Genomic DNA, 23,984 nt, shown 5'->3' with positions numbered 1-23,984 from the left:
TATAGTCCTGTGCTGAAAGAGGAGTGAGATTATTGTGTATTTTGTACATCATAATTAGCCTGTCATTTTCTCTGCGCTGTCCCAGAGTGGTCCAATTAAGTTCTTGTAGCATTTTGGTGACACTCGAGATGTTATGGTAGCGATTTAAAGTGAATCGCGCAGCTCTTCTCTGGACCATTTCCACTTGGTGGATTAGGTTCTTGGTAGATGGGTCCCAAACTGTGGAAGCATACTCAACAATTATTATTGGTCGAACCAACGTTTTGTAAGCTGTGGCTTTAACATCAGAAGATTTTATGCGAAGATTGCGTTTTAGAAATGCAAGCATTTTCATATTCTTATGTTGATTTGCGGTAACAAAGTGCAGTACAAGCAGGGAGGTACAGTAGTAGGCGTACTGTTAGCATGCCTTGCTAGCAAAGAGATTTGTAGGGAGGAGAAAAATCTCTTTTTGTGGCTAGGAAAGAGTTCATTGATGATTTTTCATTAGGATTGTAGCGCCATCTCGTGGCAACCTATGCTGCCGCTGAAGACGTACCGCTGTACTTGTATACAAAACACACACAGCTGCCGTCATTGGGCCGCTGCATATTATGCACACGAAAAATTTTTACACTGGTCTCGCTAGACGTGTGTACACTGTGCATACTATGTGCATGCTACTTCTGTTGTAAAAGCAGCGAAGCTGTTCGACGCGACTGTACTGTACGTATGCGTGTTTTCGGATTGATATGCAAGATCGGTAGTAGCTGTCTTCCTTGAAACAAAAAGTGATCGTACCGCCGATCATCGACATCGTCTACGGATTATATGGATTCTATCTCAGGCATCGAGTCGCGAAGATTACCACTGACTGGCTGCGCTGTTTGATAATCAGGAGACTGTGAAACCTGAAGTGTTAATGAGAGATTTTCCATAGCCGTACGGTAAGTCACTCGCTTTGCCCACTCTTCCCCCTCTGCTGGGCCGTCATAAACATCGGTGAGTAGCGGGAGGAGCCAAGGGCAAAGACCCGCTCGCTCGCTCGCTGACCATAGCTAGGTGGTACGTGGGCTGGGTTACTGTGGGTAGAACTTTTGTCAGACCAGACCTGGCTGGGCCTTGTTGCATGAAAGTTGAGATAAAACATATTAGTCTCTGAATACCCAATTTGGTGGCTGATAGGGTCTTGACCCACCCGATATATGTTTGCTGTTCTGACTTTAGAACCTACGACAAAGTCTTGGGCATGGCAGCGGCCATGCTTATGCAGTTATGGTTTAGATTATGAACATTGATGAAGAGATGTTTTTGTGTGGGTAATGTTGTTGTTCGCCGTGTTCACCGAGAACACTTTATACTCAGTACTCTAGCCTAGGCTTCTTCTTCTTTGGTACAGTCCAACACCCGTATGCAGGGGCCACCAACCGGACAAGCTTAAATGTCTTAATTTACTTAGGTTTACGTATCACCTGTGACCTGTCACTATATTCTGATAATGGGTAAATTACAGAATACTGGCATCCAATCACAGATAGCTGCCTCCGGCAGCTCTGAATATACGCATACATGCAGTATACATCTAACGTTAGAAGTTTCTAGGCAAAGTACATGTAAGTTAGGAGCTTTGTTCTGAGTTGTTTTGATTCAAGTCTGTACAATCAACTGAGTACTGGTGACAGAGTGTTATGTTGGTAGTACAGCACACAAGTAGTTAAGACAAGAGACTGCTTGTGTCAGTCAAAAACATCAGAAGACTGTGTGTTTGAATCACATCGGGTTTACAAATTGAGTGAGTATATCTACCCTTGACACTGTATTACAATTAATACTTGACATGCAACCAGATGAGACAATACCTTACTAAAAGAATACTTGTGTCAGTTGAAAAGGAAAAAAAAATCATGAAACAGTTCATAAGTCACTGCTGACTTTTGACCGACAAGTATGTCTAATTCCGCGAAAAACTTCTCATTTATAATAATGACATTTGCTGGGTCAGTTTTTCGCTTTTAGACAGACCCAGCAAATGTCATTATTATAAATGAGAAGTTTTTCGCGGAATTAGACATACTTGTCGGTCAGTGCTGACTTGTGACAGTGACCACAGCATTTATGAATTAGCAGCAGTATCGGAGGTTTTGCGGACAGGCGATGACTTTTGACAAAGCAAAGTAGAGAAAAATGCCATCTTCCTTTTGCCTCAAATTGTTTTGAATACCAAGAATCGCTCTATCCATCATAAATTTGCAGAGATTCATTTGTGTAGTAATATATGGGCTGAGGCTTGCAAATAAGAATTTTAGAGGGTTTGCTGATGTAATATTTCTCAAAGTTTAGCGGTCCAGAGGTGATGTCATAAACCCACAATTGAACTTGAATTCTCTCTAAAGGTACATACATAGGTAAAAGTGTTGATCAAGGAGAAAGCAAAACAGGTGGAGAGAATCAGATAATTTTATAGAAAAGTAACAAGATACAATGTACCAATAGAACGTAATTTCTAGAGTCACGTGATTGGTATGTTTTCTAGACTACGTCTTGTGCTGCTCTTTCCTTTGTTTTTGCTTATTGAATGTGCATTGCATTTCTAGGTTGGTTCTACTTGATAAAGCAGTGAAATTAACCAAGCTCACAGACATGTTGCCATTGCTGACAGAATTGGGATGCATACTTGACTCCACCAAAAATGTGAGAATGCTATCAATATCAGTGTGCTGAAAAAGATTTAACAAACCATGTTGCTTTTTTTTTTTCCACAAATTGGCTCTCATTTCAAATCTGTATATGTTTGACCCATTGCAGGAATTACTGAAGAGAAGACCGCACAAAAGGATCCCACACCATAAAGCTCCTTGCGTTGGATCTAATTTTGCATTCTGCGGATTTACCCGGAGGAGTGTTTTGTCTCCTGGCCATGCAATGACTTTCATCATGAAGAAGAAAAAGTTCAAATTCCAAGTGAATTTTGAGCTGGTAGAACTGTCATCAGTACCACTCATCAATGCAGTCCTTTTTGGAAAAGTCAGACTCTTAGAGGGAGGCAACTTTGCACAGCTGTCGTCAAGGTGAGAGAATGCTCTAGACTTTCAAGTGAAGTTTTATAATGGTTTATACCCACTGTGCATTGTACAGAGTTCTTTAAATATCAATGCTGACACAATTATGTATAAGATAGTATATTTTGAGTACCAACAGCAACACTGCACACTAGCAAAGGTGCGACGGTCCAGGATCAGTAAAATTACCTTTGGACCAGTAACTTTTTCAGGAATGGACCAGTAAAGAATAGAAAAAAACTGGGTACCTACAGTACTTGTCAGAGAGACAGGTCAGACCAGTAGAAAAAATGGGTTAGTATGCAGCCCTGCCAACAGTATGCACGTGTGTGAAAAGAAGCTGAAATAGGACAGAATGCACCTGAAAGAAATTTCATTTGATATTTATATGCAGAGAGCCTGAGGCAATAGATCCATTAAATTTCTGAGTGAAATCTGAGAAATATGGGGAAAGTCATGATCAACTTTTTGCGTATATGCATGTTAGGGATAAAAATAGTCATCCCATGCCAATACAATGTGTACACTGTGTCTCACTCATAAGACTATCATCTATGACATCACATGAGTAATAACAGTGTATTTGTCTCGTTTTCGATATTTGCTCTACACATCCCTGTTTACCTACCACTTACAGCACTACTCAAGATGTGTCAAGAGATATTGTGACACCTTCTCCGAGACAAAAGAAATTGATGTTTGAATTCCTCATACTGCAAGCCACAGAGAAACCATATTTTTGTCTGCTGTTTTTCTTTATTGTGTGTGTGTGTGTGTGTGTGTACAGTAAAGTGAAAAATTCTTTGTGAAGTGCATACTGTCCGCAAACTGTACTTATTGAGTCATTGGAATAACATTAGTACAGATACTGTAGGTCTACAATACATTGTACCTCATATGTACACTGATGTTCCAGCCCTAATGTTGTATAATAGCTTTTGACACTAACTAGATCAACACGAAGATGACTCTCACAGCATGTGTAATATTCTATAAATTATTGGATCTTTTATTATTTCCTTTTTCTGGGGATGTTTCCTACTGTCTTTGCTCACATGTAACGACTGCATTAAAGGCACTGCGTATTAATTTTTTTTTTTTTTTTTTTTTGTATAGTGTGAAGATGAAGGGATCTACATGTGTATGACAGTTTGGGGGTTGCAGTGAATGATACATGTAGGCCTAAATGCTTCAAAAAGTGAAAGCCTGTGACGTGGTCTACTATGCCTCCTTTTTTTTTTTTTTTTTCTACCCACAGACTGAAACACATCTTGAAGAAAATGTCGTACAGTACTATTAGTTGCAATTATTGCAGGGTGCACTCAAATATTTTTTCATTCAATTCCAATATCACCTTGAAACAAAGCTGAGAGAGAGAGAGAGAGAGAGGACCCAAAAGATAGCATTCATGTAGTCAAACAAGTCATGCTTCACTTCACAAGATAACATTTTTTATTCAGATTGAAGAGGAAGGAAAAAAAAAAAAGATGCTGGTGACTGAAATTGGTAGAAGATATTGTTGCGCCGCCTACACTTTGCCTTTGACAGATCCCTGTTTGACTTTGTGGTTAAAAACAATACAGCAGGAAGACAACCTACCCATGAACACACTACTACTATGGAAGCAGTATACCTCCTATGTGGTCATGTAGAAAGTTGCCCCATTATAAACAGTGAAGAGCAAGGGCCCTCTGAGCCAATAAATCAATAAATCACCAGCAAAGGTCAACAAACTTTGAATCCTTGTGAGATAAGTTGCCTATTGATTGTGCTGCTACAATATCACCAAGATTTAATAGTGATTAAAGGCTGTCATGTAGTGTTCCCATGGCACTGACATAAACGAGCTGTAGATCTGCGACGTGAATGCTTTAAAGGGACTGTACCGTACTGGTTGAGGTGGGGATTCATGTTTTGAATATTCCTAAGTGAGATAATGAAAAGCCTCTTATGAAATATGAAAGAGCATGTAATTTTAAGAAGGATTCAATGTTTATTTGATGGAAATTGGTATTCAAATGGCTGAGATATCAAAAAAAAAAAGTGCTAATAATAAAAGGCGACATGCCACAACTTTATTAGGATCTCTTTGTTTCACCTTGTTTTTGGATATCTCAGCCATTTCAAAACCGATTTTCATCGAATAAACTTTTGATACCCCTTAGAACTGCATGCTCTTTGACATCTCATAGAGTGGTTTCTGAATATCTCGCAAAACATTAAAAGCTAAATCCTCACCTTGACCAGAACTGCACACACCCTTTAAAGACATTGATTGTGATGTAGGAAATAAAAATTGTGTTTATTGCATGTATGCGTGAGACAGCTGCTTCCATTGCCCAACACAGGATGCTGGGTCGTCAATGCATTTGCATTGCAGATCCAAAGCTTGCTATTGATTAGCCAGGTCAACAATAGAGTATACCATACTTGTATTTTGCAGTACTGTGGTTAGTACTTAAGGTGTTACTCTCTATAGATGATTCTTGATTCCACAAATGTGGAGGAAAAGAGAAGTAACAGAGCAGTGAATTAAATACTTGTATTTGACATTTAGAATGTACTGTACTGAATGTTTCACAAGGTTTTTCATTTTTGTGAATTTCACAAGTTGGGTGCAAAAATATTGACTTTGATCCCGAAGTAAATGTTGCATGCACACACGTACGCTTCTCTGTTCAGTACTGTACACGGTGTACATGTACGTCACAATTGTGAATTTAACTCTTGCGAAATTGCTGAGAAGTCCTAATTCGGGAAAAATTAGACGTGGTAAATTGTCTATGTATAATACAAATTGTTTGTATGTAAACCATTCTACCTGATGTGAAAAAAGAAGGATGGACTGGTGTACAGTGTATATTGGATGGTCCTGTTATTTATCTTATAGGCCTTAAATGTCAAATCCCATTGCTGCGACAGCTCTGATATTTATCACAAGCGACAAGATGAAATGTGGAAATAAAATCATTTGCTGATCACAATGTCCCATAGAGATACTAGCATTGATCTTGTATCACTGTGGGATGTGGGGGGAAGTGATCAGTTACAGGATTACAGTCGTGAAGCTAAGGAGTCACCCCAGCTACATAGGCAGTGCCCACACCTCGCCCCATTCAGTGGTGTCTGGGACTTACATGGCCTATTAAAGTTTTTAGTCTCAGGCCAGCCAGGTGAGGGTGACATTCATTACCACTCTCTAGCTGAACGCTTCAATGACGGTTCCGCTGCATCACAACTAACGGTCCACACAGCTGTGATCGTTTAATTGTTGCCCAGTCGACATAGGACGACATACAGTACTGCTAAGGTATTCCCACATGCAACACTGAAATACTCACACGAGCATTTAACCTGTTTTAGACTGGCTGATTTTGCTACAACATGCATTTCCCATCAACACTTGCCGGAGTGTACTCGTGACTCGTCCTCAACAGCTTAACCATTCAGTTTGCTTCTGTCTGTCTACTGTAAAACCAGAAATACACTGATTTCATGGCATAGTAATTTTGCGAATTACAGCCGATGGCCTTTTTCGCGGCGTGAAATTTTTGCATAATTGCCACTGGTGTATTGTGTGTAGACAACTTTTGCGTGCATTTTTTTTTGCAAAAACCTGGCCCCTCACGAAATTTGGAAAAATTTCATGCAAGCGAAAATTTCTGGTTTTCGTCATACCAGTGAATTGTATGCTTTGGAAACTGTATCGTGGTGAGACATGGGAAAATGAAAGAATTTTTGAAATCTTGTGCTTGTTGGATTTAATTGTCAGAAATGGCCTCTTTCATTCACAGTATGATAACCTTGAACTACACTACACTGTATGACATTATGAAGGAAATGGTGAAAATGAATTAAAGTCTTTGGTACGATATTGTAACATGTACAATGTGTATTCAGTTACATCTTCGTAGCTCCTTAGATATTGATGAAGATCACATATTTCTGCAATGTTTGTCACATGAAGGTTGCTGCATGAACTAGATAATGACCATGTTCCATTTTTACATAGTGTAAATCCAGTGATGGCCATGACTCTTATGAACCCTTTTACTAGTACCACTGGTACATTAAATACATTTTTTTATGATGTGACATAATGCTATCAAGCATTATCTATGATACTGTACACTGTTAGTTTGTCGAAGATGGGGTTTGATACCTATCCTACATGTAACTTTAAGATGCTCCACACAGTTTTTGCAGAAAATTCACATGGGCCCGAATTCTCAAAGATGGAATAACTTTATTACACCGCTTATTCCACCGATTTATTACGCCTCTTAAATTCAAATCAGGCCCTCGTGACGTAAAATGATGCGATTTCTTTCCCGGAATATATTGTCAAAGGTGGAATAACTTATTCCCCGGTATAACTATTCCGCGGAATAGTTATTCCAGCTTTGAGAATTCGGGCCAATGAGTGACAAGAGAATAAAAACACATGCTATGGAGCATGCTTGAGTGTGTTGCCCCAAACTGCAGTTATGCACGGATGATGTAGGCCCTATTGTATCAATGCACCGTTCAGGTTCTGTACCATAAGAAGAGTGTGCTGTGCTGCAGAGGAAAATCCACATTGGACAGTGTAAGGAAACTGATGGCTCGATATGAAAGGATTTGAATAATTTTCGAATTCAATAGCTTCGTGATCCCTCTTGTGGGAGGGTAGAGAAAAAGCGCCTGGGAAAGCAAATAAAGATTTGCTCAAAGAGAGTTGAATCTTATTTTTTTCTAGCTCTCTTTTTGCATACATGTCTTTCACTGAATCTCCCAGTTGAAAATCTGGTGCACTACAATGGCATTTCATCCCACCTCCATTTCTCCCTCTCTGTTCTCTATTCCCTATAGATGCTTACCTCTCTCTCTCTCTCCATTTCTGAAAAGGACTTTGGTGCAACATAGCAATTATTTATGGAATTGCACTTAGGATTTTGATCCCTGGGAGTTGAGTTCTCCCATTACAGGGCCCATTTGTGACATCAAAGCATTGTGTACATAAAAATGGTACTGGAGGGACAGAGTGCATATAATTGCATGGGTTTTTCTTCCTAAAGTTCCATTGAGAACATATGAAGATATTTCATACAACTGTACTCAGCATTGCTATTGAAATGATAGACTAAAATTCAAAGCTGTTAACTGTATGTTGTGCCTAATGTCCATAAATGGTATTAATAACTGGTAACTTTAGATGTACTAGGACTTTCCTGTACATGTTGAACCGAATGTCTAGGAATGGTAAATTGTATTAATGACTGCTAATTTGCTATACACCTACCATTTGGGTAAATTCAGAGTAAAATCAGAATAATTCTATCCTGGATTATGATACCTTTTTTTTTTCTGTCCACAGTCTGTGGATATTGCTATGTTGATTTTTGATAAAAGATTCCTTCATTGATTAAATCTTTTTCATCCTGGTGTGATCAGCTTGAATGATACAGTAAACATTTGATGCGAGTAATTTTTAATACCAAGATTGACATTGTTTCTTGTTGTGCATCGAAGGTAAACTGACACTCACACCAATATGTTATACATGTACAATATAGGCCTAATTAAACTTAACTCAATCTATTTGCCCTTAAAGTGAATTTTGCTGATCTACTACATGCCTAGTAAAGAAGTAGTGATATCACACCTTCTTTTAATAGAAAATCAGAGGAGGGCCTGGGGTCAATGACCATATTGCTTTTAGGACACCAAGTAGGCCTACTACAGAGTCTTACCAGTGGTAGTGAAATTAACTCTCTTTGTACCAGCATCTCAAAATACACATTGACAAGTTGTACAAATCATTGTCACTGGCAGTGAATGAACTTTATACTCTCATGGAGAAACACCTGGTTCATGTTGGTACCCAGTTGAAGGGAGAAGCCATTTTGTCCTGTAATCCTATTCTTTGCTGCTTAGCAAGGATTACAGGCCAGGAATCCTGAACAAGAGGCTTTTAATCCCTTAATCAGATTTGTACCTCAATGAAAAGGTAAAGGCAATTTATGGTGGATACTGGACAATGCACTGTCAAGGCCAGTATAGAAGCTGTTCTTCAACTTGAGTTCAAGGGCTTCCTGTTTACATCATTTGCTATGGAAAGTGAGTGCTATACAGCCAGGTGCATTTTTTTTCTCAAAATACATATCATGTTTTGTTAACTTTAATGATGAGTCCTTTTGTCTTCAGTGCTTTTGATATTACACATTCTATATGTACATCTCTATGTACACTCTTTTATGAATGTAAAATCAGGTTGACCTTTTCCAGCAAAGGAATCACTTCTAAGGACAACAACTTCACAGTACACTACAACTTTAAAGCAGTTGCAATGTCTGAATCAAATACAGCATGTGAAAAACATGCAATTTTAATCCCAGCTTTTCATACATTGGACAGTGCTATTGTGTTGATGCAATGCATGTGATATTTTGCCAGCATACTAAATTCTTTCATGTTATTTCAAAACAGCAGGTGTTACTGTCTTAAAGGTAGGGAATCCCATTTGCATGTCTTGTATAAATACAGTGGTAGGTTGAAGAGAGTATCATTTTAGAAACTCCCATAAAGTATTGAAAGTGAAAGGTAACATTTAGTACATTTTTATTGACCGTTAGATTTTGAATCAATTGAATTTTTTTCGGGGCTCACCGTAAATTCCAGTACATTAATAGGCTACCTTTGCAGACCCATGCACTGCATGTGTGTCCATCATGTATATTTTGTGAAGAAAGTTCATCAAAACTTACAAACATTTCTATAATATACATTCTTGCCACACACTCTATATGTTATTACATCAGCTCTTATACTTTTAGATTTGTATTTATAGATAAAAAAATACAGAAGACTGCAACAAAAAGGCTTAAGTGTGGCTGACACACAGAACTACTGAGTAGTTGAGTTTTGTGCATTATTCAAATTGTAGATAACTGTTGACTTCCAAATTTCTCAGCAGTGGCCTAAACAAGTCCCCTGAGGTTCATATTTAATGTTTTGCTGCACTTTGGGAGGTCTGTAAAAGGTATCCCCTACCTTTAAAGAGGCTGTAAGTGTGAGTAGGAAGCATGTGCTGTTAAAGTTACAGGTCTTTTCTACAATATGCAGGTTTTTTTTTTCAATAAATTCATTTTTTTAATGATAAAAAATAGCATGTATGGTAGTTTCATTAAGAGGCTATCTGTTGCACACTGTTTTATGATTCAGAGTGTACTAGTAGATTTTTAACAGCTGAACGAAAGTGAAAGAACAACTTTGTGTGGGTGCAAGTCTCGTGTTCCAAAGTCTATCCCTGTGGTCACAAAGGGGACATATTTGTCTTTTGTCATCCTGTGAAGGACAAGATGAGATTAGAATATTTGTAGTCAATTCCTCATATCCTGACCTCAGTTTTTTTTTTTCAATGTATTATGCATTCTTTTCATAGCCTTTTCAAGTCTTGTATTGAAAGCTTTGATAATGTAGGGTATACTGCTGTAAAACTTTCAAATGGTAGGATGCATGTACTGTACACGTGAAAGTGAGTAACTGTAAAATATGATATATATTCGCGGCATGAAATTTTCGCGAATTGCCACTGGCATTCAATGCATAGTGTAGACAAGAACTTTCAGGAGCATTTTAATTTCACGAATCTTGGCGTTTGCGAAATTCGCGGAATTAAAATGCACGCGAACATGCCTTGTTTTACAGTACCGGTACTTGAAAATTTCCCTTGGATGACCTTAATAATCAAACAAAAAAATACTGTTTTGTCCAAGAATTTATAAGGACTCATCCTTGTAATATAATGGAATGCCAGTGGTTGCAACAGATCACCAGATTCACAAAATATAATTAATAATCTAATGATTTCATCTCTGCGAGGCTATATGACACATGTCTTGATGATTTTTATTTTTGAAGACTGGCAGAAATACAAGAGGAATTGCATACAGTGCATGGGTAAAAGTATTTCTTGCATACACTTAAATACATATTGCACATGTTGTATTGATGTCCAGTTTTTGTATTTTTTACTATCTAAGCAGTAGGCCTATTTCATTCTATTTTTAGTCAAAACAACAGCATCGTAAAGTTTAATTGAACTGACACTGTGACCAGAGCCAAATTTAGAATGCTATAAACTTTGCATGGTGAAGTAAAGCATTTCATTTGTTAGGTGTAGTTGTAAACATCATCAATTTAGAAAATGAACAATCAGTTTACATTCAAATGTTTGACGGTATGTTACAGAGAACAATGGCAAAACAAATCCCCAAAAACAATGAATTATGAAGGGCTCTGTATGCCATTATAAGCCATAACGTACATGATGTCGGAAAGGCTGAAGACATGCAGTATGTTCATGTGTCTCTTCAGCACTGAATCAGTTTTTCCCCCCTACTTCAGTAATCTGGAGTGTGAAGCGTGGGAATATTAATGTGCAGTGCGTGCTTCCTGATATACTTAAAATTACACTAATTGTAGCATGTGTACATGCACTGACTATTAACAGTGCATAGCAAAATGCATTATCAAGTTCTTATGTAGATTCAATTACTTGGTGATATGCTGAATGCTTAATTCCCAGCAAGATACGTGTATGTTTCACATTACAGAGGGCCTCCTACATGTAGCTCCTAAGCAATTTATTTGTTGGCTTTTTATCATGTCTTTGTTTTTGTTTTTGTTTTTAGTTCGTATTTTATGCTTGAGCAGAGCAGTACCCTCCACTGCCAATCAACCATACGTGTGCCTATTAATGATGCACCATCCTGTCCCAACGCCATGGCAAATAAGATGTACATTCCTCTGAGGAGGTGGTGGTTGTTATGTGATGTTTGAGGAGTTCGATCTGACACGACATTGCACCCGGCCAACACATAAAAGAAATATTATGGGGTTGGGTAAAAGCAGGACTGAAGGTTCTAATTGCCTAGCAAACACAGGAGGTGTCTGCCTACACAGCAAGGTTAAACTGGCTGAATGGCACCTGAGTGGGCTTTCCACACAATAGTGAGATCTCACATGGAATGCTATACATACAGTCACAACAGATCTCGATCACACAGCAAGCTACTACAAAGAACATCTTGAATAAAAAAAGGGGGGGGGGGGATAAGGCTGTACCAGTACTGAGTGCCTGAATGGTACAAAGTTTGTTGAACCCCAGACATCCCTATTGTTGTGTGTATTATGCAATGCTTGCATAGAAGAGCTCACCTTTCAATATAGATCTTATTGTTGGCTGGGCTGAACCCCTCCCCTTTCTCTCACTCGCTTCACTTGTCTTCCTCACCCATGTTTCCAAGCTGGCCTCAACATGTACAGGAGGATGGGGGAGGGGTAGAGAGAGGTGGATTGAAGAAAATTTCATTAGCAATCAGAGATCACAAGAAAAGGAAAGCATGCAAACATACACAGACAAATTGAAAGAGGTTATTAGAATGATTGATTTTGTATGATAACATGGATGAGAATAAAGAGGCTGATAGGTCAATACTTAATTACATAACGTCACATTGATTCACTCCAATTAAAATGAGATGTGTTACTGTTAGAGATTGAGATTGGTAGGTACATCTGCCTTGCCATTGGACAATTTTACAAGCTTGATATACCAGGGTATACGTACACACTTTATTCCAATTCTGAGAAAGACCAATTATCACAGTAGTTTGAAACCTGAAGTGTCTCAAGTGAAATTCACATCTTTGTAGTTATTTGGTGTTTTCCTTTCGCTTACCTTGTACAGGAAGGAACATCTTCACTCTGTTTCATGTCCCCAGTTCAAAACAATAGCAAATGGTTTAGTACTGCTGTCAGTAACCAAGAACCACATGGTACTTTGATATACAAGTAACCATTAGTAATTATAAGAGTCACAGTTTGTCACTTTCGTGCGCTTACCGATGGCAGCATATTACTAATCCATGCCCTCTACCCCCTCGCTCTCCTTCATTTCTGACACTAACAATAGCAGTGTGATGTAACTGGCAGTAATGTGATGGGCTTTCTCCTCATTTGTGAGGTTAATGTATTGGTACTAGATCACATGAAGCGAACATCACTTGACTTCAGGAATTAGTGCCATATACAAATGTATGTGTAAGTAGGTCAACCTTAAAGGTAGGGGATACCTTTTACAGACCTCCCAAAATGCAGCAAAACATTAAATATGAACCTCAGGGGACTTGTTTAGGCCACTGCTGAGAAATTTGGAAGTCAACAGTTATCTACAATTTGAATAATGCACAAAACTCAACTACTCAGTAGTTCTGTGTGTCAGCCACACTTAAGCCTTTTTGTTGCAGTCTTCTGTATTTTTTTATCTATAAATACAAATCTAAAAGTATAAGAGCTGATGTAATAACATATAGAGTGTGTGGCAAGAATGTATATTATAGAAATGTTTGTAAGTTTTGATGAACTCTCTTCACAAAATATACATGATGGACACACATGCAGTGCATGGGTCTGCAAAGGTAGCCTAGTGATGTACTGGAATTTACGGTGAGCCCCGAAAAAAAAATTCAATTCAAAATCTAACGGTCAATGAAAATGTATTAAATGTTACCTTCCACTTTCAATACTTTAAGGGAGTTTCATAATGATACTCTCTTCAACATACCACTGTATTTTATACAAGTCTTCATTTGAGGCATGCAAATGGGATTCCCTACCTTTAACCCGTTGAAGACGAGTCCCGAGAATTCTCGGGCAGGTGTCTACGGGAAATGCATGTTGTAACAAATCAGACTGTCCTCAACGAGTTTATATTGGGGGGGGGGGGGGCTTCTTTGATATTTAAGTAGTTACAGTGTACAATGTACTCTGCTGAGGAATTTCCATATTAAGTTATGATAAAAACACAATGCCAACTTCTCGAGCACAAAAGATTATCACACAATGTAGCAGACATGTTTTACATGCAAAATGATGTCAGCATTGGCTAGAAGGGGATTATAATTGTTTTGATAAAGCAGTGGGTTGACATGGATCTAGAAATGATCTCAAAAGTGAGAACAATACAGTGGACTCCCGTTATATTACGAAGTCCTCGGGACTGGCAGTTTTCTTTTATTACATGTATATCGAAATTTCGTTGTAACCAAACAAATAAACAATAAAAATACTTAGGCTGGATAATATTGCAGCCTAAATTTTTACTTCATTGTAACTGGAATTTTGTTATAACTGTGTTCGTTATAATGGGAGTGCACTGTATTGGTAAAATGAAATTACACAGAAGTATAGAACCAAAACTATATATTTTGTGAGATGTGTATATCATATAATGATTTAAAAACTAATATGATTGTGTCATTTTAGTGATTACAATAGAGTTTATTGCTTTCATTTCTTTAATGACCTACTCCACCATATCAGCCATTCATGGTCCAAACTTTAGTTGGCTTTTCATGAAACAAATTAATTGTAATCTTTGTGAGAAACAGAGTTTATAATACTCCAGCAAACTTTTTCTAATACCTCTTTATGACCTTCCCAGGAGGATGTTAAACATTTGGTCGCAAGATAAGAACTTGTTGCATGACTTTGGCAATTGTTGATGTGGCAAGTGGCTGAGAGATAGTGAACATACCAGAGTTGTATCAATTTTAACAAACAAATTAATTGAAACAAATTAATTGTAATCTTTGTGAGAAACAGAGTTTATAATACTCCAGCAAACTTTTTCTTACCTCTTTATGACCTTCCCAGGAGGATGTTAAACATTTGGTCGCAAGATAAGAACTTGTTGAATGACTTTGGCAATTGTTGATGTGGCAAGTGGCTGAGAGATAGTGAACATACTGGTGTTGTATCAATTTTAACAAACATATTGGGCCATTCTAATTTGCCCTTTGTCCTCTTATTCTGATAAGATGCAGTGTTCAAACTTACATGTATCAAGGTAGGAGAGGGTGAGGATAATGTGGCTTTAATGGAGTAGGGGTGGGGAGTAATACTGAATTATTTCCAAGTGTTGCCTTGAAATATTACTCCACAATCAAACATGGAAATAAATTGGATGTTTATGATTTGGTAAAGTTTGGGCAAGTGATTACCACCTGCTGACCAAATAAAAAAAAAAAAACTGTATTAGTGATCATATATTTTGTTAGTTTATAACATAATGGTTTCCAACTTAATATTTCAGGATGTTGTGAAATTTATTGTTTTTGTTGAACCATTGTCATTTCCATTCGTGGACCAAATCTGTCACACATGACCCAGTCAGACATGGGAATTGTATCTATAGAACAACTACACATAAACTGTAGGCACAACTGATTTTAAGATTAGAATAAAACTTCTCATGAATATCAGGCTTTGTTATGTTGTAGCTGGGCCACCAAAATTATTTTTATACACTTTACTCTGGGAATAAGTGGACATTTAGAATAAATGCATTCTTAATTTCTTCATACATCATTGTAGATCCAATGCCTGGCAAAAGATCAAAGAATAATTCTCTCACAAGAAAAGAGAGAAATATATAATTTATATATTATTCTCTTTAACTCTTACAGGTACAATGTATTTTCTATCAGCAAATGTGCAATGTAAGCCTGTATCGTGAAAACATTTTCAGCTACAGGTAACCCTTGTATGAAAATATTGAATTTGGGTCAGGAAAGCATTGATGAAATGTTCACCAAGGTAAAAATATTTCCTCTCCAAAGTTTTGGCATTGTTAAATATGTGGAACAATTTACACCGCTCTTGCTTGTACATTGTACTGTCATTTAACTGTTTTTGCAAAGGTAACAGAAACACCATTTCTTCTGATAAAGTTGAAACAGTCAAAGTGCTTTTGTTGTTCTTGTTGTTATCTGGCTGGCCTATATCTTGATGCTATTCTTACTGCATGTTGCTTGAGGCTCGATGTGGCTATTTCTGACAACCATTGTAAAGGTTCAGCAAAGAGGGCTCCAGGGCAGGAAATTATTGGGAAATCCATGCACTTTCCCAGCAGGATCAAATTTTGTGAAATTTCCTCTTTTTTTCATCTGTTCAGTGCAAAACTTTGCCATTGGATGCACTATAATACGTGTATGAATATTTTGTAGCCAATTGGCTTCTTGTGTGTGTACTGTTTGTTATATACATGTACAGCTTGTATGCTGAGAAAGCAAGAAAAAATTCATACTTTTCCATTTGCTTTCACATATTAAGCAGTATTGATACTCTGTACAATTAGGGTTAAACAGGAAGGTGATCTCATCTCTCTGGTTTATGATGATCCACAGGTACCTGTACAATAGGCCTGTGATATATGGACAAGGGATAGTGTAGTTTAATGGGCAGGCAGAGGGGTTCATCAGGGAATACTATCTTGTTCATTTAGACTTTTAATTTTCAGATTTGTGATTATTTTCATTTGGACTGCATCTATAGTTGTATGTACCTGTGGCTATGTAAAGCCCAGGTAAAGAGAAATGGGGGTGTTGTGGGGCTATGATTTTACTTGTTAGTACACGCTCTATCTAAAAAAGCTGCAAACCAGGTGCTTGACATTGTGTAGTTCTATTAAAGTACACATTCGCATTAGCATGAATATTATAAGGCAGACATGAACTATACAGTTTGTGCAGCAGGAGGAATAGTGCATGTAGCATCTCAGCTCACCCAGTATGTTGTACAATATGTATGACACAGCGTATTGATAATTTGTCATTTCACTGGCTCAGCACCAATCTAGTTGATTAGGTGGCTTGTTGATAAGGTACCGATTATTATTAAGTTTTCATCAATCTGGGAGCTATGGGATTTGGCCATTGAAATTGATTTCATGCTCACCAAAGTAGCTTGGGAGCAAATTCTATTGAGATTGGCATTCAAAGAACAAGTAAGAAAAATGAAATGTCTTTATTCTTCATGACAAAGACATTAGGGTCTTTAGATTTTGACGCGCTGGACGTTCTCCCCTCTCCTGCTTCGTGCTGAAAAATAGCTTTAGATTAGGCTGGGACGCGACATGTATAAAAAATAAAATGTCGCCCCCATATGATTGGTGCACAAAGTAGTTCTCTACGTCGCAAATTGTGTGGACATAAAACTAGCCCAGAATGCGTAGTGAAAAACTCAAACGACGCAAGCTAAAAATAGATCGACTTGACGTACGCTTCTGTGCATGCTCAGAACCTGTTTTTTCCTCTGAACATACCCGTCGCAAAAATCTAAAGCTCCGTAATGTTAGTAGCCACGCCTTCATCCCGGCATTTATTTTTTTCTCTCCTCAGACATCTTAATGAATGCTTGTAGAATGTTAATGGCTTTTGTCAATTGCTATTAAAGGGACATGTCTTTCCCATGAGAGTAAGGGTATGATGCATTCTATGAGTGTTGATTCCCTTTATGTTTAAACGGGTGAGCAAAAACAGAGGCACATTCACAGTTAGGCCTTGTCAACACATCAAGACGTGGCTTTAATCTCGAATGGGTGCATTGCTAGCTATCCTCCTCTCTGATGTGTCTGAGAGGTGCGATTAACAATTAGAACACACCTTTTTTTTTGTCAGTTGTTTTTGAAAAGGTTCAGTAGAAATAAGCTCCCCTCCCCCCCCCCCACACACACACACAGAGACAAATAGACAGACAAGCAACATGTTTGAATGAATCGTCAGTGACTGTAAAACATGAAATATGTGATGATGGTTGTCAATTGCCATTTAAAAAGCAAGGAGATTATTGTGATTATCAGATTTTATGAAAGTGTAAATGATACTGTAAAGCATGATATTAGCGCTGCAGGAAATTTTCGCGCATTGGAGCCGACAGCTTTTTTCGCGGCATGACATTTTTGCAAATTGCAACTGGCATTCATGCGTATTTTTCTTAAAGACAAGAACTTTCACATGCATTTTAATTTTGCAAATCTTGGCCCTCGCTAAATTTGCGAAATTAAAATGCACGCAAACATTTCTGGTTTTACGGTACAGGAGAAGCTCCACTTGTTTGTATAGTGAATGTAGGAGGAACAACACTTTGTAATGTTTTATGTAAAGGAAGGAAAACAAGTAGAGTCACTCTCATGTGCCTGCCACTCTGATCAGTTTGATGAATAAAGGCTATAGAGAAATATGGATTGTCATAAGTTGTCATGACCTGTCATAACTTGCCAAAGATATTCATAAAATGGTTACAGATTCAGTGAGCTAGATTCTCAGGTTCTCCATGAAATGTGGTGACATAACTACAGTACCCAGTGGTTAGGATGTGATGCAATCAGCTGTTTGCATTTAAGTTGCACACTGCCATGTTTATGTGCTTATGACAATTTTTTTCCGTATACACTTCTCATAGTGTTTGACTTGATTAGCTCACACAAACTATCAACCCCTCTTGACAGTTTTCCTCATAAATGCAGGTGTGCGGGGAATATTGACACTACGCTCTCGATTCTGCTGTTTTTATTGATCAGACTGGAAAACTGCTCAACAGTTCATGCAGAGCATCTGTTTTCCTCCTAATGCACAGCGCACAGGGTAGCGTAGACTGCGAACCTACTGCTCACAAGCTACTACTGTAGTTTTGTAGCAGAGAACGTCACACCATCTGCCCCATCACAAATTAGCATTTGCCGAGAAGAACAGCTGCCTTGATTCTGAAGAATAAACCGAGATGCTCCCTGCTGGCACTCGGAGTGTAAACTTTTCCATTGCTCTTGTAAATGATGACTGTTTGCACATTGAACAAGTTGTCCATGGGACTATCATAACCTTTCAATCACCCCTGATAAATAATGTATGCTCAGCTAGCCTAGGTGTGAATTCCCTACTAACCATGATGCCTCTATCAAAATGCAATGAGGACTGACTATTCCATGTAGAATGTGTATGATTATAATATTAAAAAGAGAAAAGGCTTCTTACAGATTCACTCAATATTTCAAAGTCCAGTGACTAATCTGGACATTGTGAATCGATCTGGGCCCCATTTCATAAAAGATGTTAGGATGACAACTTTTGGTGAAATGACAACTTCCAAGTAACAGCCAATCAGTTGTATTAAATGGGGCCCAGAACTGTGCTGATCACAAACTGGCAACAAATTGATGAGCATTGCATAACATTAGGCCCACTCTCACACCCCCCTTCAAAAAAGTGTTTTTTAAAAATAATTTTAGGAATGTAATGGGGAAGCTTTGTGTGTGTGTGTGTGTGTGTGTGTGTGTGTGTGTGTGTGTGTGACACACACACACACAAAAACATGAACTATCTCAATCCACATGGCGATGCAAAAATGAGTCCATCTTGATTTTTTTTAAAACCCTTCATTTGCTTTGTGCAGTTTGTGTGAACAGCACATGAAAACATGAAATCAGTTCCTTTGATCCGATATACATGTAATGCATCTCGCTGCTTAAGACCTCGGATGAGAGTGCTTGAGATCATGCTCTTGTATTAACCCATCCCATACTGAATTCTGAAATCCCCATAGACGTAGTGCACAGGTCATCAGGTTTCCGTATGTAACAGGTTAAGTCAGTTTGTAGAACTCCATATTGCACGTAAGCAGAAAAAGGTCATGTACGATAACAGGTGGAAGGTATTCATAATATACGGTAATCCCTATAAATGGTGCTTGCCAGCATGTCTGACTGACAGCAACAACAAAAAAAGTGTTCATTAAAGCCAAGTATGTGGCATTATTAATTAAAAAGTTTGCTATTGCATTCAATACCAAACAATGAAACAAGTGCTTCCCCAGTTGGTCTACAGGTTCATTCTTTGTTTGAACAGGAATTTCATAAATAGTTACGTCCGGCAAAGTTGTGCATTACAGGGTCTGGTATGCCACTTTGACAAGTGGAGTGCGAAACTAGCTGAGGAAGAAAAGAATGGTCATTTGTCCATATGTGCACATTGTATGTACAGTATGATATTGATACAGTTATGATACTGTATGAGGTACAACTTTTGGAATTATGAATTGGCTTTTATTGTGGGAGATTTGGACTAGGAGTGATTCACATGCAATTGAGTGAGTTTTTTTTTGGGGGGGGGGGTGGGGGCCATGTATGAATGGTGATAAATAGAATCTTTTTGCAATGCAGTTCAATATAGCTTTTGAGTGTTAATCAGCCTAGAGATATTTATGTGGATGAGGCTGAGGGCATTTTATAACATTGCTGGCAGCCAATTTATCACTATCCTACAATCATGTTAGCAGTGTTAATCATTGCAAACTCGACGATGTATGTTAACTGAGTTTGGTGTAAATATTCATCAAACATCTGTCACTGTGCAAATGCAAAGTTGTCATTTAAGAAGGTAGTAGAAATGTGCTCTGTGCATTGTACACAAATTTTGCAAAAAGACAAAAAAATGGTTCAATGTAGCTACAATGTATACTGAGTGAATTCCACCAGGCCCGTCTCATTTCATTGGTTCTGGTAACCCACTTATTGGTGGATGCCTTCACCAGCATCAAATGAAATTTCTATTCCCTACCAGCCAGTTCTCCATACAGCGTGCTCTTAATTACATCCTGTATAGGCTGCACTGCTAATGGAAATCTCAAATGGCCTGTACTTAATGAAAGGGCAGGGGTGTTCTTTTGAAGGTGATGCAACCTGTTTTTGTATAGCGATATATTAATGAAAGGATTTTTTTTTCACCCAATCCCAGCCACATGAATCCAGAATTTAGCTACACTGTACCAGCTTGAATTAAAGCTTGCTATAAAGTATAATGTATGGTTGGTTTAGTGGTAGCATTTTTACATCGTATAGTTGATATAAATGAAAGAGCATGAAATCTTGTCTTACAGAAATTCCCTTTTTATGGAGCTCTTTTTAAGTTGATCAAATGCTTGATTTATTTCACAGTTGGCCACAGAAGAAGCAATCACATGCTTACAAATTAGCAAGAGCCATACATTTGGGACTAGACCCTGTTTACAGCCAGTAAAAAGGCCGGGCTGTGCCCGGCCTTCCTTTCACTGTAAGGCTACGGTCACAACCCCCAAAATCAGCCTGCTCAGCGACCAGTCGGCGAGTTTTTAGCCAAAACCGGTCGAACAACGACCGGTGACCGACCAGTGACCGACCAGGCGCCACTGATTTTTAGGGTCGCTGAAGTTTTAACGCGGAGTTAAAGATAATAAAAAGTTTTGGTACCTCAAATGTTTCCCTGAATTTCCGTGTTTCAGGTCAAAGTACCTTTCATATAACTAACACTGTGAGACTTACTCACCCCAAAGTGCTCTCATTTCTTAGTAATCATGCAATTAACTGCGACCAGCAGCCCCATACGCATAGCGACCAGCAGCTCCATACGCATAGCGTAATGGGGCTTCGCATTGTAGCATTCAGGATCTTGACAGACTTAGTATCGCGGGTAAATATCAACTTAAAATCCAAAAATTCTTCAATTTGAAGACTTACCAATTAAGTTAAGTATTGAGGTGTGCACTGCCTGAAAATTGTGTTATTTATGATTTAACAGAAGAATATTTGTGTTTTTAAGCACTAAAAAGTGCTGAAATACTGTGTATAAAATCATAATCTCTGTATGCAGAATAATATACAAATGATGCACAGGATAGAGTGCGTTAGTGGAGATGTAGCCAACTCGAGGGTATACAATTGTGAAACATGCACGAGGGGAAGCCGAGTGCATGTTGCACTACATTGTAAATACCCGAGAGTGAGCTGCATCTCCACTAACGCCACGAAATAATCCTGGGCATCATTTGTTTTATAAAATGGGTCGAAAACTAACAGCATTTTTCATGTACCTTTGTGGGTCAATACCAGTCAGCTATATGTAGCACTAGCTCAAGTCAAAAAGTCAAGATGTCCGAAGATGTTCGTCCCAAACATATTCCGCACGTCGCACTCGGAAATCCCGCACATACAAGTACTGTGAGCATGTACGTATAAGAGTATACGTACGCCACATGTATCCACAAGAAAGCCGGCTGGCAGCCTGAACTAGAAGTTGTTTACAGGATTGACAGCGCGTATAGTAGCGCGCGACGCATTTGTAACAACTGATTGAGTGCGCACTGCTAGTGTAAACATTGTGAGTCAGGCCGTACATGTTAGTGAGAAATTAATGCACGCACACGTGACTCATGTCAGCGCTTCCGATTGGCTACATTCTTGAACCCATTTTATAATGTAGTTTATACAATTCCTTTGCCATTCTAAATCAGTGACACCAAATTTCTATTCAGGGGTCATTGATAAATGAGCTTTTATTCTTCTCCTTTGCATTTTAGGGAGGAAATTCAAGACCATGCAGTCCATTGGGGTACCAAGTTTAGCTTCAACTGCCGGATGAGCGCCAACGCAACTTCAGGGATCCTGGAACCGTGTATGTGCCGGGTATCCATCAGAAAGGTATGTTGTCACACACGTCAAGGATCTTGTAATACACAGTATGCTGGTGTCGGCTGTACTGTACATGTAGGCCCAATATGTTTGATGTGTCGTGTATCTCAATGTTTGCATTGATTTTATGTGCTTTTATGTTTCTGTTTGTGCTATTAAAGTCCTGCCAAAGTAAAGACTGGAATTCCAGGATGTGTATGATATAATACTCCATATTGGTGTTAAAGAGCATTTTTGTTTTTGTTTTTGTATATGTCCAGAACATAAAGTGAATAAGGAAAAAATGCCCAGCCTTACCTTTTGTGTATGTGTGTGTGTGTGTGTGTGCTACAATGTTTTACTGCTAGGAGGCCGTTAAGTGTACACGATGTAGTAGCTAAGGGTGCCAAAAATCTACTTGCCGGCTTGCTGGGGCAACTAAAAATCACTACAGGGCAAGTGAAAGAACAGGTACATGCCTGTTCAAAGTATGGGGCCCTTGCCTACCTGGGTGTATTTGTGTGAGTGGGAAAAATGTACTTTGTCATGCCCCTATAAGTGTGAAAATAGTATTTTCTTAAAGGTAGGGGTTACCTTTTACAGACCTCCCAAAATGCAGCAAAACATTAAATATGAACCTCAGGGGACTTGTTTAGGCCACTGCTGAGAAATTTGGAAGTCAACATTTATCTACAATTTGAATAATGCACAAAACTCAGCTACTCAGTAGTTCTGTGTGTCAGCCATACTTAAGCCTTTTTGTTGCAGTCTTCTGTATCTTTTATCTATAAACACAAATCTAAAAGTATAAGAGCTGAGGTAATAACATATAGAGTGTGTGACAAGAATGTATATAGAAATGTTTGTAAATTTGGATGAACTTTCTTCACAAAATATACATGATGGACACACATGCAGTGCATGGGTCTGCAAAGGTAGCCTAGTAATGTACTGGAATTTACGGTGAGCCCCGAAAAAAATTCAATTCAAAATCTAACGGTCAATAAAAATGTACTAAATGTTACCTTCCACTTTCAATACTTTATGGGAGTTTCTAAAATGATACTCTCTTCAACATACCACTGTATTTATACAACTCTTCATTTAAGGCATGCAAATGGGATTCCCTACCTTTAAAGTGTTTAATATGCATTGCATCATGTTACTGAATTGTATGTGTCATGTCACAAAGAATTTAATTCGATCTTAATTGTTATCTTGAGCAACTTAAAATAATGGTAGGCTGTGTGTGTCTTCAGTTATATTCTCACTCCCAAATGAAAATGAAAATTTTTGAGACTTTTTTTACACTGGCATGAATATACAAAATCAAATTGGGAACAAAGGAATTTTTTCCGTAAATTTTGATCATGATTGAAGTGGATTCTGAAATCATACTATATAAATAAAAAAACCAATGACATACCATGATTTTAAGTTGATCGTTGGAATCTAAGATTGACTTAAATTCTTTGTGAAACACCCTCTAGAAGCAGACAACCTTTTGTTTCAAGTGGATTTTTGCCTGTATTGGTCTTTCCAATATTAATATCAATATTCTATTACGATGTAATGTATGGTATAATGTTGTAAATAAATACATGTACTTTTGTTTTTCAACTGAAGAATCGAGATTAATCAGT

General features: G+C 38.1%; 1 protein-coding gene across 1 annotated transcript in view; it reads left to right on the top strand.

Annotated features, from left to right (window-relative positions):
• Window positions 1–2,790: 2,790 nt before the first annotated feature.
• Window positions 2,791–23,984, top strand: part of LOC140240876 (early estrogen-induced gene 1 protein-like) — a 70,127-nt gene continuing 48,933 nt past the window's right edge. Inside the window, exons 1-2 of the mRNA XM_072320649.1 lie at window positions 2,791–3,047; window positions 22,251–22,371. Of these exons, the coding sequence (XP_072176750.1) occupies window positions 2,902–3,047; window positions 22,251–22,371 (267 nt within the window). The 5' untranslated portion in view covers window positions 2,791–2,901. The remainder of the gene's footprint in view (window positions 3,048–22,250; window positions 22,372–23,984) is intronic.

Source organism: Diadema setosum, chromosome 17, assembly GCF_964275005.1.
Source record: "Diadema setosum chromosome 17, eeDiaSeto1, whole genome shotgun sequence".
Lineage (NCBI taxonomy): Eukaryota > Metazoa > Echinodermata > Echinoidea > Diadematoida > Diadematidae > Diadema > Diadema setosum.
The sequence above is the reverse complement of the archived record's forward strand: the minus strand, read 5'-3'. Positions and strand labels throughout refer to the sequence as shown.